This window comes from Hemicordylus capensis, chromosome 3, assembly GCF_027244095.1.
Source record: "Hemicordylus capensis ecotype Gifberg chromosome 3, rHemCap1.1.pri, whole genome shotgun sequence".
Classification (NCBI taxonomy): Eukaryota; Metazoa; Chordata; class Lepidosauria; order Squamata; family Cordylidae; genus Hemicordylus; species Hemicordylus capensis.
In genome coordinates, this window is record NC_069659.1 from 247,645,755 (window position 1) to 247,666,346 (window position 20,592).

The window sequence follows — 20,592 nt, forward strand, 5'->3', positions numbered from 1 at the left end:
TTGGAGAGAGCCAGTTCTCCCCCTGCCAACTATATCTACTACTTAAAAAGGTGACTCTTGGCTTGGTGAAGAGGAGTAAATCTTAGTTTAAAAGACCAACGCTAAAATTGTACCTGACACTGAAAGAAATCTAATAACATTTGAATTGAATTTACTACTACTATGGACTTTATATCTTTGTTAAGGCTAGAAAATTCACATTTCACTTAGCTGTTAGGATTTTTGGCTATTGACCAGTGTTACCACTAAGAGGGATTCCCAGATGTTGTTGACTACAACTCTCAGAATCCCCAGCTGCAATGGCCTTTTGCTTGGAGATTCTGGGAGTTGTAGTCAACAACATCTGGGAATCTCTGTTAGAGGGAACAATGCTATTGACCTTTTCAACAAAATCTTACATGGTAGCCATCCCCAAATCTTGTAGTAATTAATTTCAAAATTGGGTGATCTTGGTATTGGGAAAAAAGAAACCAGGGAGTCAGGCAAAGCAGACAATGTTGTCATAATGGGTGGTTTCAATTACCATCTCATTGACTGAGTACATATAAGTTGCAAGAAAAAGACGAAGGAGTTTAGAAATACTTCATAACTGTCGTTTGGGACGGTTGATCAAATAATTGACTGCCAGGAGGGAACCCTAGTCTTAATCCTGAGTGGGAAATTGTTGCAGGTCTCACCAACCGTGACCCGAGTATCTGCAGTTTGGCGAGATTTCTTGGTAATTTTGGGGTGGGTTTTTTGAATTTCTGGAGGTTAGTGGGTGATTTTTGGGGTTCCCCTTTACTCCTCTTACTGACTCATGGTGATTTGGGGGGGAACCTTTCCTTTTTTTGACTGTATTTTGTGGTCTTCTCGCAACCACAATTCCCCTAACACCCTGTTTGCCATTGACTTCAATGGCCCGCCAACCGCAAATTAGCCAACCATGAGGTTTTCCTGGAACGGAACCCTCGCAGTTGGCGAGGGATGACTGTGTGTATATGTGGGTGAGGTCCACCAAGTATTTGTACTGAGACCAGTGCTGTTTAATTTATGACTGAACTACTTGGAATTGAGGCTGAGCAGTGAGATAGCAAAGTTAGCAGATGGCACCAAAGTGTTTCAGGATTGGTGAAAACGGAAACTCTGAGAGGATCTCCAAACTAGGTGAATGTGCAACAAAAGGCAAATGAAGTTCTGTGTAAGTGTGTCATAGGAACACAGGAAGCTGCCATATACTGAGTCAGACCTTTGGTCCATCTAGCTCAGTATTGTCTTCACAGATTGGCAGCGGCTTCTTCAAGGTTGCAGGCAGGAATCTCTTTCAGCCCTATCTTGGAGATGCCAGGGAGGGAACTTGGAACCTTCTGCTCTTCCCAGAGCAGCTCCATCTCCTGAGGGGAATATCTTATAGTGCTCATACTTCTGGTCTCACTTTTGTATGCAACCAGGGCAGACCCTGCTTAGCTAAGGGGACAAGTCATGCTTGCTACCACAAGACCAGCTCTCCAAACTAGTTATGTTGCTAAGAAGCATGCTTGAAAGTGGAAGTACTTCTTAAGGAAAAAATCATCGTCCCAAACTGATTGTACTCCTTCCGCCCCTGCTCAAGTGTTTATTTGCTGTGGTGTTTTTAAGCAGAATGTGTTAATCTGAGCCATTTTGGGAAGGGCGGTATAGAAATTGAATTCATCATCATCTTTTCCTCCCTTCACGCCACAGTGCTGCTTAGGATTGTGCCCCACACTTGCTTTGTTGTACCAAAATGCTAACAAATTGACTACTTTATAATCTGTTGTAGTATCTTCCTGGTATCCAAGTCCAATTAACCAGTTTGTAGTTTCCTGCATCCTCATTTTCCCTATACTTGTCTGCATATGCAATGGAAAGACCTGTCCTCCTTTGTGTTTCATATGAATGCCATTTTTTAAACTTCAGCTCATCACTAAGCTTTTTGTGTAGGCATCTTGGCTTTTTTAGATGAATCCCATTTTTTCCCCTCACTGGAATTGTTTGTGACTGCACCTTTAGTAGTTGTACTTTAGGAGTTCTTAAATCTTGTGCTCCTTTTCCTGGAAGTTTATCTAGCCATGAAACCCTGCCTAGCACTTCTCTGAAGTTATTAAAATCAACTTTCCTGAAATCCAAGGTACGTGTACTGTGCTCACCTTTAGCCTTCCATAAGATCAAGAATTCTAGTATTGCATGGCCATTTTGCCCCAAAGTTCCCACTACCTCACTATTATTAACTGGCTTTTCGCTGTTGCTTAGAATCAAGTCAGGGATGGCCACTTCCTGTGTTCCTTCATCCATCTCCTTGAAAGAGGAAGTTCTCAGAAAAGCATGTCAAGAATCTGGAGATTTGATGCTTTGCAGAATGTCCCTCCCAAACTAGAACCACCTAATGTATGTTACAAAATTTGGATGGATTTCCTACCTGCATTATTTTTTAACTCTATACCATTTTTGTCTTAATTATTTTTATATTAATATAAACAAAAATGTCATACTTCATTAACATTAAGCTTAAGTGTAGAATGTAATACCCTATGTACAGATTCTAAACGGTAAATCATGTTAGGTTTCACAGAGCTTTATGATTAAATGGGATATAGTGGGTCACTTTAGCTGTCTGTGATGTGTTCCAAATGCTTGTTTGCTTCTATTATTATTTCACTAATTTAATTAGCCCAAAACCTTTGCATCCCCACCCTCACCCCAGGCATGTGTTGTTGCTAAAAGATTTCTTTTGGGATTGGGATGTGTCAGGCAAAGTTATATGAATTGGATGCTGAGAATTTCAGTGCCTCTACCCTTTTCATTATCTCTTTGTTAATTCCTGATTTTAAAGGACAAAGAGTCTGATCATCAGGACTAGAACTGTTCACAGGGCCTTGTTTGTATTTGAGTATACAAATAAAATTAGCATTTTGCTTTCACTTGACTCTAGGAATCATCAGGGCAATATAAGTGCTTCCAAAAGAAGCCCAAAAAGGTAGTTTCGAAGGCTTAAACATACACTGAAAGGACCTTCACATGTGAGAGTGCTGTGATCAGAGAGACTAATTACTGGAATACCATGGACAGCTTTAATGGGGATGGAATGTGGAATTATGCGTGTATAGTTAGAAGAATTGCCAGTTAACTTATTTGAGAATGTTGCTGATTAAAACATTGGTTGCTGTTGAAAGTAGTCAAGGACAGTTCCAGAGGGGGAGCATGGGTGGGCAAGTCCCGCCCCCAAAGTGGCTTGTCCCCCATTTCAGTTTCCAAATTCTAGTAAGTGGGTCTACAGCTTGTCCAACCACAAATAAAATTTGCCCCTTCTGTGCACCCACCCCTCATGTTTTGTTTTGTTTCTGGTGGCACTACTGGAAGCAGCTAGCTCTACCTCGGAATAAATGTTGTGTTGTAACTTCTAAATTTCACTTTCTGCTTCATCAATTAAAGAAGTAAACCTAGAAAAAAGCAGGAACATCAAAAAGCAGTTAAATGTACATTGCGGTCATGCTATGATGAACTATTCTCTCTCATTTCTTAGATTTAGTTTCTTTTCATGTATGTATTTTAATTAAATTAATAGTTTAAACATCAGTTGAGCTAGTCATATGTTTAATACTTGAAAAGACTATATCCTGGCTAAGGCCCAGGTCTGAAAACATATGTGCCAGCTGCTGTCACTGGAAGAATATGCATGGAAGTATTTGAAATGCTATTATTAGTTTGGTTCAGGGATCTACCACTCTGTTTGGTATTTTCTGTAGTACTTTGGGAGGTTAAAAACTATCTTGCAACTCACAGCCCTGCATCAGATGATGAGGTAGGTCAAGCTACAGAAATAATGACATGCCCAAGGCAAGAGAGCTTTGTGGTTGGCAGAGATTTGAACATGGGTCTCCCTGGGTCACTCAGCATTTTTTCTGCTACACTGAAGTATTGCTCAAATTCTGTAGAAAATAGATTCAGTTTGTGTTGGCCACCCATACAAAATTAACTGAGCGGACATTTTAAAAATCATGTGAGTGCATGCCTTAGAGGAAACACTTGAGGGCAACGAAGATGATCAGGGGCTAGAGCTCCTTCCTTATAAAGTAAGGCTACAACCCCTGGGGCCATTTAGTTTAGAAAAAGACAACTGCAGGGAGACATGATAGAAGTCTGTACAATCATGCATGGTGTAGAGAAGGTGGATAGAGAGAAATTTTTCTCCCTCTCACATAACACTAGAACCAGGGGTCATACCATGAAATTGATTGCTGGGAAATTTAGGACCAACAAAAGCAAGTACCTTTTCACACAATGCATAATCAATTTGTGGAATTCTCTGCCACAAGATGTGGTGACAGCCAACAACCTGGATGGGTTTAAGAGGGGTTTGGATAACTTCATGGAGGAGAGATCTATCAGTGGCTACTAGTCAGAGGGCTATAGTCCACCCCCAGCCTCAGAGGCAGGATACCTCTGAATACCATTTGCAAGGGAGTAACAGCAGGAGAGAGGGCATGCCCTCAACTCCTGCCTGTAGGCCTCCAGCAGCATCTGTTGGGCCACTGTGTGAAATAGGATGCTGGACTAGATGGGCCTTGTGCCTGATCCAGCAGGGCTGTTCTTATGTTAAGTATCTCTGGATGATTAACTTTAACTTGGAGAACTCATATTTCATGCATTAAAAAAAAAATCTCTGCAAATATGTCTGTATTACACAGTACCACAAAGCCCATTAATCAGTTGTGGGAGTGTGTGTGTGCATTCGTGCGTGTGTGCACACACACACAGAGTGACTCTGCCTTTAGTGATCATCATTGGTTGATAACTTTTTCAGATTAATAACAATGGCTAATTTGTTTGTGACATGGTCTGATATCAAAAAGACAATGTGAACTTTTGTTAGGCTACTTTTTACACGTGTACCCTGTTTCCCCGAAAGTAAGACCTACCCCGAAAGTAAGACCTAGCAGTAATTTCTGCTGTACCGCTAATTGCCCTAGTGCATTTTTGGGGGCTAAAATTAATATAAGACACTGTCTTATTTTCGGGGAAACACGGTAGCAATTTCCTCAGAGTTTCTGTTCACATGAAGATTGTAATGTGTGAGGTGGGAGCTCATGAATTTCAGCCATAGTAATATCCATGAATTCCTGTTATTCTGACATGCACTTAAGATCACAGAAACAGCAGTCGCAGACTACAGCTTCATAACATGCCATTTTGTCTACATGAGTTTAAAAAAAAAAGTTCTCAGCATCTTGCTACTGCATAGAAGCATAGCAAAATACTTTTGCACTATTGTTTCACATGCTTATGCATGGTTATATACAGTTTCCCCTTACATCTGCATAGGCTAAAATTTTATGCCTAAAGCAACCTTTATATCTTTGTCTTTTTGCTTCCATGTTACACTTCTTATTCAAGGACAAACAAATCTTGTGATTTCAATAATCAAACCAAAGTTAGATCTGAATAGGCATGGGGAAAGGCCTCATATGGATTTGGATATGCACATGTTCTACTCTATTTATTACTGGAAGTAAAAGCTACAGAAGGATTAATGTTTCTGAAACCTGAAATAATTTACTTCCTGATTACAAATAACATATTTCTGTGATAAAAACTATATCAGAAATACTGTCTTTTAGTTTCTTCTGTTGCCTGAGCTTAAGTCACCAATTGACTTATGCATAACAGTATATAGTAGAAACAGGTTTGGGGGCTCTAATGTAAATATACCTGCTCACATTTTTTGGAGGCTGAGTCTATTTTTGCAATACCAGTATATAGTAGAAATTATTATTATTTTCTACAAGGTCTCCAACCTTGTCAAGTAAGACCTGGTGGTTCACTGAAGTAGTTGACTTGGAGAAATGGACATGAAATATAGGATTAAATCCATAAATAAAGAGGAACTAAAAGATACTGCCTGGAACATAATGTTGGTCACAGAAAGACGTGTTGGGTGTTCAGCAGGTATTGGCGAGTGTTGTATCACCAAAACTGAAGGCAGATAATTGTGGCATTTTCTGCAAACCTACGTTCAAGCTTTCCCCATTCCATAACTTGTGTTTATCCACAGTTTGGGATGAAAACTACATGCAGGCTAGAACCTTCTGAAGCTTTGATCCCCACCCCAAAGGGAAATAGCTTGAGTGGTTTCCATGTGAGCACACTTGAAATTTTAAGGTTGATTTTTTTTTTGCCGTGTATATTTCCATGATCAGAGCAATCAGTATAGGTACAATGTGTATGAATGACAGTTGTACTTCTAACACTAAGTCTCATTCTCCATCCTTTGGAGGAAGTCCCACCAACAGGCTTACATTCAAGTTGCATATGCATGGGAACAGGTATTTATTTTTAAAGAAGGATGGAAGATTGTATTAAAACTGGTCTTGGTTTAAGAAGAAACACAGCAATGACTAGAAGTAAAGTGGCAAAGGCACAAGAGGGTGTGTCCTTGGGAGTCAACACTCCAATAAGTCACCACTGATGTAAATAATTTATCTTTAAGTTGCACTATAGCCTATCTACAACTTTCCTCATTGTGCTAATTGTTCCACTAGCAATACCAAGCCTGAAAGATCTGAAAAGAAACAGGTGTGTTATGGGAGTAATGTAAATCTCACATGAGTTGAGAACACTATTTGTACAGTCTGTAGAATTCCCTGTAAAAATCTGCAAATAAATCACTCCCATTGTACAAAATGGGAGAGTTAGAGAAGTTATTCTTTTTTTCCAAGAGTTTTCTACAGTGCAAATAGAACGGAACTAGCTGTTTGGTCTAATGACTGTAAATAAAATTACAATACAATACAGAATGGAACTAGCATTATTTTATTTATTTTTACATTTTATATCCCTCTCTTCTTCCAAGGAGCCCAGAGCAGTGTACTACATACTTATGTTTCTCCATACAACAACCACCCTGTGAAGTAGGTTAGGCTGAGAGAGAGTGACTGGCCCAGAATCACCCAGCTAGTATCATGGCTGAATGGGGATTTGAACTCGGGTCTCCCCGATCCTAGTCCGGCACTCTAGCCACTACACCACGCTGGCTCCCGCATTAGGTATGTGGGTCCAGATATTTGAGTTGATAAGCCTTTGTCATGAACCCTGCCACCTATGAAGATCTTCTGGAGAGGTCTGGTTACGCTCATTGGGTGGTGACTTGGGATGGAGCTTTCTCTGTAGCTGCCCCAGTACTTTGGAATATGCTCCCTGTTGAAACAAGAGCATCTCCTCTGTATGTTCTTGACACATCTGTTTTTGCAGACTTTTAACTGAAATTAATTCTAATAGCTTATTTTATGAGGTTTTTATTGTGTGTTATGGAATTTTAATCTGTTTTTACTCTTGTGTGTAAAATGTTGTACACTGCTTAGAAATTAACATATTGGGCAGTATAAAAATATGATAAATAAATAAGATACTAATGAAACTAAGACATATCTAGAACATACTCTAATCTGGTGTGATTTTTAGTGTCTAAAAGAAAACAGGATGGCAGCCGACACTGTTAATGTTTTGGCTGTATGACCTAAAATACTTAAATTTCAGAATATTTCAGAGCTATTTCAGAATACAAACTATGTGTTCTTGTAAATAATGCAACAAATCTGTTGAGTGGATATACAGCTGGTCTTGTAGCGTAGCAAGCATGACCGATCCCCTTAGCTAAGCAGGGTCCACCCTTGTTGCATGTGAATGGCAGACTACATGTATGAGCACTGGAAGATATTCCCCTTAAGGGATGGAGCCGCTCTGGGAAGAGCAGAAGGTTTCAAGTTCCCTCCCTGGCTTCTCCAAGATAGGGCTGAGAAAGATTCCTGCCTGCAACCTTGGAGAAGCCACTGCCAGTCTGTGAAGACAATACTGTGCTAGATGGACCAATGGTCTGACTCGGTATATGACAGCTTCCTATATTCCACTTTACTCCCAGGCTGTTATGAAGAATAGGTATAGCCAGAAAAGAAGAGCTTTTCACTACTTAAATGTATACTTTTTGGTGTTTCATGGATTTTTCTATCGACTTTTCTTTGGAGATTTCTCTTTTGTAATATCTTTATGTAATTCATTGGTTTGCAGAAGTGAACATTTATATTGAATCTGAAGCAATATAGGTAACTAGTATAGTCTGAATATGAACTCTCTAGAAAATGTTTGCTTTTTCTTATTAATACGGTGGTGGTGGTGGTCGTGGTGGGGCCTGTTCTAATTCAGCTAGAGTTAGTGCAAAATTGGCAAATCTGGGTGTGTGTTGCTAGACTGATTCAGTTGAAACAATACATTGTTAGCCTGTTAGTTTTGGAAGTGCAGCATCATAGTTCCTAGGGCTAGTTGTCCTGCAGCTTTAAGGTAGTAATTTGGGTTGCACTGTTCACCCAGTGATTGCCAAGGCTTTTATGCAGGTGAACTGCAAAGAGATAAAATGGCTCACAGAATTTGAACCTACATAACAGCTCTTCATTAGTTCACTAGTATTAAAAGATCCATTCTGTTTAAACCATGCTAGTTCATAGTCTAGAGAAATAAAGATTCATCAGAGATTTTCCTCTCTTCATCTTCTCTTCAGCTTTCCTTAAGTGATGGCCATTTTGAGTGTGACTGGTTCGTAATTTCCTGTTCAAGTGTGTGTAGTTTTTAGCAGATTTAGTACGCTGCATTAAAAGGGTTCATGTTCCTTCACACATTCTGGTTTGTGAATGGATTTGAGCAGACTTCTATCCGCCGTCTGGTACTAAATTAAATACAAATGTAAACTTAAATAATAATTATTTCTTTACATTTATATCCCGCTCTTCCTCTGAGGAGCTCAGAGTGGTCAATTGTAAAAATGCCTGCAGGTAATTCACAAGATGTAGTTGTAAACATTAGAATATAAAGACATTAATTTGCAATAAAAGCATTCTAATCAAGGTGGCATAGATAAATAGCATTCATTTATTGAAGAATTGGGCTAGGTTAAATAGGTTGTTTCTTCGGAAGATACCTGTATTGTACCTCCAAAACAGAGAATGGAAAATAATGGGTTTTCAATGTAGGTCAGCAAGAATAATACAAAACTATTTAAAAAGTGTGAAAGAAATGCTGAATATTTGAAATGGGATTTAGACTTGAAATGGAAGTGTTTGGAGCATAAGTGAATGGGCTGTGAGCCAGGGCCCCTAGAGATCCTAGGAAGATCATGAGAGATGTGCAAGTCCCAGCTTCTCTTCTCTTCAGGCTTTAACCTCCCCTCTGATGAGATTATCTTCTTTCTACTTCAGGCGCTGCAGTAGGGAAGCCCATAGTGAGATAAGCATTTTCTATTGTACTTGTTAATTTCGAACATTGTATTTGTTAATTTGGCTGTGCTTCACCCATGCACAGCATTTGTATGTCACTGAAGGATACAATAATAAGCTTCTCCAAAGGCAGCTCTCAGTATACATTTAAAACTCATTTTAGTCTGGATGCAATAAGGAAAGTAAGGTAAAGTGTGCTGTCAAGTTGATTTTGATGCTTGGCGCCCACAGAGCCCTGTGGTTTTCTTTTGGTAGGGGTTTACCATTGCCTCTTCCCACACAGTATGAGATGCGCAGCATCTTGCTATATCTCTGCTGCCCAATATAGGTATTTCCCCTAGTCTGGGAAACATACCAGCAGGGATTCAAACCAGCAACCTTCTGCTTGTTAGTCAAGCATTTCCCTGCTGTACCACTTAAGGAAGGTGGGCAACCTGATTTAGTCAGTGAAGATGGCTGGCAAGTAGGTTCAGGACTGACAAAAGGAAGGGCTTTTTTACACAATGCGTAATTCACTTATGGAATTCATTACCACAAAGTATGATGGTGGCAAATGGCTAGCTTGACTTTAAAGAGGGATTGGACAAATTCATGGAGAATAGGCTTATCAATGGCTATTAGACATGATTGTTAAATTGAACCTCCATGTCCAGCTACAATATACCTCCATGGACCAGGTTCTGGGGGCAAACAGGTCCATAATTTTCATGCCCTGCGTGTGCACCCAAATAAATCTTTCTGGTTACTGTTGGATATAGGATGCTGACCTAGACCTTGGCCTGATTCAAGTTGTATGTTCTTTACTATTCAATTGCTTTTAGAAAATAAACTGTTGGTTAACTTCTCTTCCATTTTTAAACCACCTTTATGATGGATTGTAGTACTTCATTATTAGATACAGTATTGTATTTTTTATGCAAGTGCCTGAAGCACCAGTTGGCAAGAAAGTGCGATGCCAACTAAAATGTACTTTGCATGAGAAACTTGGGAATCTGTACCAATTTTGTGCATTTAAATAAATAAAAATAGCTTTCACTCCTGTGTAGGCATGTAAATAGTTCCTTGAACACCAACTACAAGCATAATTGCCTTTGGGGGGACAGTGGGGTGTGTGTGTGTCTGTGTCCTCATAAACTGTTCATGCTTTAGATATGTCAAGAAGAAAAGATATTCAAGGAACTTCTTTGCCTCTACTGTTTCAGTACTATAAATCTGTATAGCTGCAGCAACACAAACATTGGCTTTTGAAGGCTCAACTATGGGGTGGAGATAGCTGGGTCTGGTCTCTACAGAGAAAAGGCAGTATAGCTTAGTAGCCAAGAGATTGAGTTGTAAACCAAGAAGTTCCTGGTTCAAGTTTCATCTTTACAGCAAGCTCACTAGGTAATCTTAAAACAAGCTCTTATATTGTTCACCCCACCAAGCCTCTGCAATAAGGATAATGTTAATATACCTTACAGGGTAGTTATGATTACTTAGATAATGGGTGTGAAGCACTCAACTTGTGGCAAGTTGATCGTCCAGGATTCAGATCTTTATTAAGCCATGAATCTCACTTGATGAGCCAGTTGCACAAATTTCAGCTTAATCTACCTCATAGAATTGTTCTGGTTAAAATAGGATGACTCTGTGTTCCTTTGAGTTATGTGGAGGAAGGCTGAGATTAGTGTTGGCGTAAATGTCAACCCTAGTTCATATATTAATGAAAAATCACCACATGCCTAGCATGAAAAATGATTAGAATGTTTTGTAAGAGTGTCTTTGGCAGTCCTTCCATTTCCATGACCCACTGTGTGCCATATAGGAGTCCTTGTACAGTACTAGTGTACTCCAGATAATGGGACACAGTATCAAGGTCTTATCTCTCCACTGGTGTAATGCAACCAGTCATGCCTGGACATGATGATGATGCATTTAATCCTAAACATTTTTGAAGTTAAGCACTGGCCAGTAGAATTGGGCTATTAAGCTATCTTTCAACACTTGTAAGTAAATTCCTCTAAGATCAATAGGATTTAATTCAAGTGTATGTGTTTATGATCTATGCCTGACAAGACTGCTCATCAAATAATTTGTTTTCAGGTCAGGCTTCATGCATCTGGCCTATTTCTCTCCATTTTCTAGATTCAAACAATTTTTAAAATATCTGTGTAGAAATGACCTGGAATAGTTCAAGTTCTCATTTTAACTGGCCTTCTAAAATTATTTCAAGGGCTCTTGGGCAGGGATTAATGATTGATTCTATGTGTAGTTCATGCTAGCACTGAAAAATCAGCTGGATGAACCTGGCAGGATTTTCAAGAGGTCTCTGCATGCTGCTTACTCGTCTGTTGTGCTTCATTGCTTTTATCCGCTCTCAAGTTGTTTGCACAATCTTGCTGTGCCCAAGCGTTTGCGTCAGAATAATTGCCTTACTTTGCAAGCAGCTAGTGAAGAAGCTTTTCTTAGGTGCAAATGGTAACACTTTTTAGGGCTGATTTTGCTTTTCCAGGTTTCCCCACATCCCACTTGTGTTTACCGAGGCATTTGGAAATGTAAAATCCCACCTTGGTTGAAGATCGGGGTTTTTAAAATAATATTTACCTTTCAGTAATGTAAAAAGCAGTAGGATTAAAGCGAAATGATGGGCTTCTATTCCAGACAATGGTGATCATTGATTTCCATTCTGAATCCATGACACTGAAGATGTGTGCTTTCTCCATATACTTTAATGTGGTGTGGTGGTCTCGAACTGTCTGTGAAGGATGGAAATAATTGCCTTGGGTGTGGAGTTGGATTTGGTGACATTCCAGTCCCATCCAGATGCATAATCTCTATATATAATTCTCCTGGGTGTGCCTTGGAATGTGCGTCCCAGTGCCCAGCTGATTGGCTGGGTGGCAGACGTGCCTGATTGGCTGAGGCGCACCCAGAAAGATTGGTTGCCACGGTGGCGGCAGGCCTGGCTGTGGAGGCCAGAGGTGGTGGCGGGCCTGGCCCAGACACAGAGGTAAGGCCCAGGAGGGGGGAAAGAGAGTGGGGGGGGGCAGAAGTGGCGGTGGGGAGGAGAGGCGGCTGGGCCCGGAAGTGGAGACTGGGGCAGATGGGGGGGGGAAGAGGTAACCGCCGGCCCCAAAGAGCGTACAGATGCTCTGTGCAGGGTTGGCTAGTGCCATTATAATCAACAAAAGTGTTTTCTTTCAACACCGATTGAGGCATTTTCAGAGGCTTGCCTTTGACTAGCAACTTGCTCAGATAAACTGTTCATAGTTTCCTTCCTTTATTGTAGCATTCTTATTTGTCATAGTAAGTTGCTTTTAGGGAGAAGAGACCCGGTTCTTCTCTTTTACTGGTTCATTGTGCTCTCTTCAGAGAATCTGAAATCATGACCAATTTGAAGTTTGCATACAATATTTTGCTTATTAGTAACTTGTGAATGGGAAAAGTGTGTGCATTTAGTGATGAATTTGTAACAGTCCTTTTTATTTTTTTGTTTTTCCCTAGGACCGGAATCGGCCCTATGATACTTTTAACTTGCACTCTTTGGAAAACTCATTAATGGATATGATAAGGACTGATCATGAGCCTCTTAAAGGTAAACACTACCCTCCCAGTGGCCCACCAATGAGTTTCGCTGATATAATGTGGAGGAATCATTTTACAGGTTAGGAATATTCATATGTTCATACTGTACTCACTTTTTAAAAACCCAACTATTTCTGCTATAACATTTAACATTATATTATACATTTTTTATTGGTAAACAACTTTCTAAATGTTTAATGCTACTCTTTGGCTTCATAACCTCAATTTAACTATGGTGAGAAGTAAGTACACAATGCAGTTCATGATAAATTATGCAGTCAGATGTTAAGTAACAATGATTGCTCTTTGTGTGTGTGTGTGTGTCTGTGAGGACTTGAGTTTTTCACTCAAAGAAACAGAAAACATGACAAGCCAGTTTTTGTTCTGTTTTGAAATGAGTGTTTCTTGTTTAACGATAATATCAAATGATGGTCTGTTTATCCATTATTATTAAGATTCCTATATGGATGCAAGATGCAGGTCTCAAATAGTTGGGAATGGCAGGGGGAGAGAAGGTTTGCATCTTTAAAAAATGATTTCTTTTTGGTGGATGTAATGAAATATTGATGATCTCTTCAGCTGAGCAGACCAGACTGTTCTTTCAGCTTGAGCGATAAAGATTAAACTACTTCTAGCACTCATCAGAAACCATATGACTGAGTGATTTGTGCAGCTTTTAGTTCAATAATTCATACAAATGTCTACTAGCACATCAGTCTCTTAAATATTTGGTTAAATGTGCTATACAGCTTTCAACAATCATTAATTTTAAGCAATGAAATTTTTAACAATTGAATGTTCAACAAATATTCAGTAAACATTTTGAGCAAGTTATTAAAATTGCTTATCAAATTCTGTGGAACAAGCACGTAGGCAGGTGATTAGTGCTGCACAGGAGATGAGATAGGGGTGACCCAATAGACACTCTATACTTGGACCTTCAAAAGGCTTTTGAAGGTGAACTTGACACTTATGGGATAAGAGGATGGGTTCACTTCCTGGTTAAAGAAAGAAAGCAGACCCTAAGAATCAATAGATCTGGATTGTGATCCATTGTATCCATAAGAACTGGGTTTCTGCGCCTGCGCAGGGACCTCCCGGGCTGACTAGCTAGCTCCTCTTTGCGCCCCGCCCGTCTGCACGTGCCTTGCAGCTTCCGTTAGAATCGACGGTTGGGGCGCCTCTCCTTCAGTTTTCTCTTGACCGCCAAAGCGCTTACACCTCTTGGCTGTTGCTCCTCAATTATTATCAAAACTTTTGACTTCGGACTGTTTGACTATTCTCTACTGAGCGGATTAATTGGTTTGACTTCAGAACGAACAACGGACTTGATTTGGGACTCTGATTCTAACTTCGAAGTTTGTACAGGACGGTTTTGACTCGGAACGGTGAACGGACTTGATTACGGACTCTGCTTTGTTTGTTCCTAAGATTGTTTACTGAATTTGACTCGGAACGGCATTTGGACAATGGAAGCTAAGAAGACATTCAAACGATGTGAAAAGTGTCGAGCAAAGTTGCCTTCGACTGATTATCACGACGCCTGTTTGATGTGCCTAGGAGAGAATCATAACACGGCGGCATGTAAGATATGCTGCTCGTTTTCAAAACAAACTAGGCAAAATAGAGCTCTCAGGCTTCGAGCTGCGTTATACGAGGAGGCACTTCGGCCGCCAACTCCTCGTCCGTCGGCGTCGATGAGTTCCGGTTCAACATCGGGAGCTTCGATGTCGAAGGAGTCTGGTGCGTCAAGCTCCCCGGGATTGGGTTCCAGTGGGTCTGCTGATAAGCAGTCTAAAACCACTGTTGACACTCTGTTTAAGAAACCAAAGGAGGTTTCCAAAAAACGGAAGCATAAGGATAGAGATCGTCATGCTTCTGAGAGGGAAGGTCGCCATCGTGAGGAGTCTCGACATCGAACTCCCTCACCGACGGCAGCACAGATTTACGACGTGGACTCGGCTGAGTCCCCTACAGCCTCGACGTCGACACCTCCGGTATCGACGGTCAGGATGGTCTCGGCTTCGACATCGACGTTAGTCTCGACGTCGACACCAGCGCCGACATCGAGATTGGACCAAGGCAGTCTGGGACAGGCGTCGACATTGGAATCGACATCGACGTCGATATCGGCGTCGAGACATTTGCAAGTCTCGGCATCGGAGCCTCCCATAACTGCCCAGGCGGTGTATGCCATTCCTCCGTCGGCGTCCACGGTGCCGGAGCAGATATTGAATGTGAACACTGCTCCTTCATCGGTGTTGACGGCTTCGACATTGAGGAGGATTCCTCATCTTTTGTCACCGGCATTGACGCCGGCACAGTCCCCCTCGACGCCAAGGACTCCGAGTCTGGCTACACACGGGGACGGACTTAGAGAACTGCTGGAGTCGAGTTCGAGTACACCCTCGGGTGCGACGTTTCGCGGCTTCCTGTCGACAGGCTTAGACGAGGGTCCTGGAGGTGGAGAGCTGGCTGATCTGCCTCATGTTGCCTCACTGACACCAGCAGTGGTCCAGGATCCAAGAACCGATGTCGGGTGCTCTACAATGCTGCAGCCAACTCATTCCTGCGGTTTCCGCCATGGGGTGCCGGATGATTATGCAGAGTTCTTGCGTTGGAAAGCGGCACAGGTAGAAATGCAACCAGTGCAAGGGCTGCGGAATTTTGTGCAGGCTGGACAACTTGCTCAGCCGCTGCTGCAGTCAGAGCATGCAGACCATCAGGGGCCGTCTGTGAACTTGCCTATACAAACACCATTGGTGCAAGTTCAAACCTACATTCCAGAGAATTCACAATTACCTGTGGTCCAGACGAGGATGCCAGAAAAACCTGCTGGGAAAAGAAAGAGGAAAGCAACACCTCCTCCTTCTGAACCATCATCTTCACCCTCTGATGACAGTGAGGACGATGAGTCGGGACCAGCCTCTGACAGAGATGATATCAGTCGTAGGTCTGACCCCCCTTCGGATGTGCCACCAAAACTATCCACCTCGCCAACTGAGGAATTGAAAGCTTACCATATCCTCATAAGGGACATCGCTGAAGCCCTGGGCATGGACGTAAGCTCTCCGGATGCGGACGTTGCTGACCCGGTCTATAATATGATGAAGCGGTCTAAGACTTCGCATCCTGTTGCCCTCACCATGATTCCTGGGATAGACAAGGCTGCGAAGGTGGCATGGGACTCAGTGGGGGTCGGGGCTCCGACTTCCAAGCGCATTGAAAATTTGTATAGGGTGACTGAAGGAGAGAACTCTTACCTGTTACGTCATCCTATACCGAACTCCTTGGTTGTCAGTTGCGCTTCATCCACCAAGAGTGGACACCGTCATTCCACGCCTGCTGACAAAGAAGGGAGGAAAATGGACGTTATGGGTCGAAAGATCTATAGCACCTCCAGTTTAGCAATTCGTATTGCTAATTATACGGCGTGTATGGCACGCTATAACCATTTACTTTGGGATGCGCTCTTACAGGATTCATCCTCTTTGTCTCCGGAGGACTTCCAATGGAGATTTAATGATGTGTACGAAAGAACAACGGCAATAACGCGCCAACAACTGAGCGCATTTAAACACTTGTCGGAGACGGAATCGAGAGCAATGGTGACGGCAGTGAGCTTGCGCAGGCATGCGTGGCTTCGCTCAGCAACCCTGCAGGCAGACATGAAGGAGAAAGTCGAGTCCTTGCCATTTGACGGCAAAGGTTTATTCCATGAGGACACGGACACGTCAATGGAGACGTTAAAAAAATCTAAATTCACTGCCCGCACCTTTATGGTGCCTTCGAGCGGTTCCAGCTCAACCGCAAGGAGCCGCACTTATTATCAGAGAAAGAGTGATCGGTATCGGGACCGCAAAGAATACCGAAGACAATTCAGACCTTACCAACGCGGTAAGGGCTTTAACCAAAAACAAAAAGGAAAAACAGCTCGTCAAGGCGACAAGGACGCTTCCAGCAAGAGCTTTTGACGGGACTGTTCGTCCACTGCATCAGTTTTGCAGCAGCCAATTAAGTCCAACGCTACAATCCAGGACCCACTACATCGGCCCTGTAGTTGCCAGGATCAACATCAAACTGGCAAGCCGTGCGCCAGCATGGCACAACATAACATCCGACCGGTGGGTACTGAGAATAGTGCAGACTGGATATGCGTTGGAGTTCGAGACAAGGCCTCCCTTCTCTGGACTGGTCTATACGCCGGCCACGGAGGTGTTGCGGGAGGAGGTCAAGGTGCTGCTGGAGAAACAGGCGATCACGCGGGTGCAATGGGCGAACAGACTGACCGGCTACTATTCCCGGTATTTTCAGATACCAAAGAGAGACGGTGGAATAAGAGCCATAATGGACCTGAGGGGGCTCAACCTCTTCATTCTGACCAGGAAATTCAGGATGGTGACGCTGCAGGGAATTCTGCCTCTGCTGGTGAACGAACAGTGGGCAGTTACTCTGGATCTCAAGGACGCTTATTTTCATATCGGGATACAGGAGAGTCACCGCAAGTTCCTCCGGTTTACAGTAGGGGCACAGATCTATCAATATGTGGTGCTTCCATTTGGACTTTCTACTGCGCCCAGAGTGTTCACAAAGGTGATGGCGGTGGTTGTAGCCCACCTGCGAACTCAGGGCTTGAGGCTGTATCCGTATTTAGACGATTGGCTCGTGGTGAGCCACGACAGGAGTTTACTGACCCGCCAAGTGCAGATGCTGCTAGCCTTGTTGGAGTGCCTCGGCATCAATGTGAATTGGAAGAAGTCGAGACTCGAACCCATGACTCGAGTGAACTTCATCGGAGCAGTGCTGGACTTGAAATTGGCCAGGGCGTTCTTACCTGCGGAAAGAATTACCCAAATGCACGAACTCATACGTCACTTTCAGAGGACTCCACGGCAGCCAGCGGTTCGAATCCAGCGGATGTTGGGTTTGATGGCATCATGCACCGCAACGGTGTCACACACGCGCCTCCGCATGCGCACATTGCAGCATTGGTTTCTCCACAACTTCCGACCCAATGTGGATGGCCAGAATATGCACTTGACACTACCACAACATGTCCTCGCCAGCCTGGGGTGGTGGCTAGACATGGACAATTTGGGCAAAGGAGTCGAGTTTGTGTCCAAGGAGCCCACCTCCCGGATAACGACAGATGCCTCGATGGCGGGCTGGGGTGCGCATTGCGCCAGCGTATGCGTGCAGGGGACATGGACCCAGTTGCAGAGACTTCAGCATATAAATTACTTGGAGCTATTGGCTGTGTTTCAGGGCCTAAGGGCATTCGAACCTATGATAAGGGGACGGTCAGTACAGCTGGAGTTGGACAACATGACGGCGATTGCCTACCTCAACCATCAAGGGGGGACAGTGTCACTGTCTCTTTGCCTACTTGCGAGAAAAATATGGGACTGGTGCATTCAACATTCAATTCACCCAGTGGCAATACATATAAAGGGTGTAGACAACTGCTTGGCCGACAGGCTCAGCAGGGACATCAGTTTCAACCAAAGACACGAGTGGGAAATCAACCCGATGTATCTCGACAGGGTGTTCGAGATCTGGGGGGTCCCATCGATAGACTTATTTGCCACGGTTGCCAACAAAAAGTGTGCCAATTATTGTTCGCGTGCGGGCATAGGCCAGGGATCCCTGGGGGATGCTTTTCAACGGGCCTGGAAGACGGGGCTGTTATATCTTTCCCCCCGCTGCCGTTAATGGGCCGTGTGGTTGCGCAGATATTGCGGGACCAAACGAAATGCATACTTCTGGCCCCATGGTGGCCACGCCAGCCGTGGTTTGCCACACTTCTGGGAATGTCTCATTCAGTGTTCCACAAGTTCCCCAGGGCTCCAAACCTGTTGCAAAGAGAACACGGAAAGGTGTTACACCCCGAGGTGCACTCTCTCAAGCTGACCGCTTGGAGAATCAACTATTAAACAACATCTTACTAAACAGTAGGCGTGCGTCGACAAGACGCAGTTATGCCTGCAAGTGGAACCGCTTCAAGAGTTATATGAGGGGGAAGAGTGTCACGCCATTGCGTGCGACCCCTCGGGATGTGCTACGTTACCTGACATCGCTCAAACTGAGTGGATTGGCGAATGTCTCCATTAAGCTGCATTTGGCTGCAATCTCGTCAAAGCACAGGGGATGGGATGGGTCCACGGTTTTCTCCCACCCGGAATGTAAGCGTTTCCTGAAAGGTGTAAATAACCTTTACCCTCCTGTGCGCAGCCCAATGGAGCAGTGGAGTCTGTCTTTAGTACTCTCCGCCCTAACGGAGGCACCCTTTGAGCCACTGGCGACTATTCCGCTAAAGTTTCTGACTTTGAAGGTGGCATTCTTGGTAGCCATTACATCGGCTAAGAGAGTGAGCGAGATGACGGCCCTGCGGATGGATAGACCCTACACTCAATTCTATCCACACAAGGTTGTGATGCGTCTCGATCCGAGATTCCTGCCAAAGGTGGTAACAGATTTCCACTTAAATCAAGACATAGTGCTGCCAACTTTTTTCAGTAGTCCAGAGACAGACTTAGAGAAGGCCCTCCACACGTTGGACGTGCGTAGATCACTCCTATACTATTTGGAGAGAACTCATGGCTTTAGGAAGAGTAAAAAGCTTTTTCTCTCCTTCCGGGGGCGTAGCAAGGGCCGTCCAATCTCTCGCCAGAGACTTGCTCACTGGCTAGTGGAACTGATTTTCCTCGCCTATAAAAGCCAGAAGATAACACCGCCAAAGACGGTTCGGGCTCACTCTACTAGGGCCTACGCAACGTCTGCGGCACATCTGTCAGGCATTAAAATGGCAGATGTCTGCCTGGCGGCGACATGGTCATCGCATCTACCATTCGTGAAGCATTATGCTTTGGATCTGCGGATGGCTAGGGAGGCGAATTTTGGAAGATCAGTGTTGAAACGTGTGTTGGCATAGCTGGGGGTCATCTGCACCCGCCTCCTTATGGGGTAGCTTGCTAAACACCCAGTTCTTATGGATACAATGGATCACAATCCAGATAAACAGGTTGCTTACCTGTAACTTATGATCTGGATGTGATCCGTTGTATTCATAAGTCCCTCCCAGCCGGCCCCGCTGCAGAATGCCTGGACTAGTGGATGCTGGTGTGCGGATCGTCATTTATATGGCGGTCTGCGAGAAATCTGAAGGAGAGGCGCCCCAACCGTCGATTCTAACGGAAGCTGCAAGGCACGTGCAGACGGGCGGGGCGCAAAGAGGAGCTAGCTAGTCAGCCCGGGAGGTCCCTGCGCAGGCGCAGAAACCCAGTTCTTATGAATACAACGGATCACATCCAGATCATAAGTTACAGGTAAGCAACCTGTTTTTACTTTTCACAATAGAGGGAAGTAAGAAGCAAGATCTCAAGGGTCTGTATTGGCTTTTTAACTTGTTCATAAATGACCTAAATTTAGGGTGAGTTAAGTTGGCAAATGACATCAACTGATTTGGTGGTGGAAACTAAAACTGATTCTGAAGAGTTTAAAAGAACCTCTCCAAACTGGATGGGCGGGCAGCAACCAGTAGCTGCCACTGAGGGTAGCACCTGGGGGCAAGAGGCGCCTTAAAAATAAATATAACAGGTGCTTACCAATGTTAGGGCAGCACCTGTAAGCTGTTTCAAGCAGCAACGCTCCTCGCGGGATCCCGTGCGGAGTGGCAGTGCCTTGCCTGTCATCCCTTTGGGGCGGCAGCAGGGCTCTTCACATGTGTGGAGCCTTGAGGCAGCTTGAAGGTGATGCCCTAATGTTGGTAAGC

At 43.6% G+C, this 20,592-nt stretch overlaps 1 protein-coding gene across 11 annotated transcripts in view; it reads left to right on the plus strand.

The window, feature by feature from the left end:
- CPEB3 (cytoplasmic polyadenylation element binding protein 3) overlaps window positions 1–20,592 on the plus strand; it is a 139,988-nt gene that overhangs the window by 14,204 nt on the left and 105,192 nt on the right. For 9 of the 11 annotated variants that reach the window (XR_008320020.1, XM_053311560.1, XM_053311551.1 and 6 more), the window contains one exon: window positions 12,741–12,900. Coding sequence is in view for 10 of the 11 variants with exons in the window: in XM_053311560.1 (XP_053167535.1) it covers window positions 12,741–12,900 (160 nt within the window). In the remaining variant the exon portion in view is untranslated. The remainder of the gene's footprint in view (window positions 1–12,740; window positions 12,901–20,592) is intronic. The other 2 variants (XM_053311558.1, XM_053311559.1) reach the window with 1 other exon arrangement.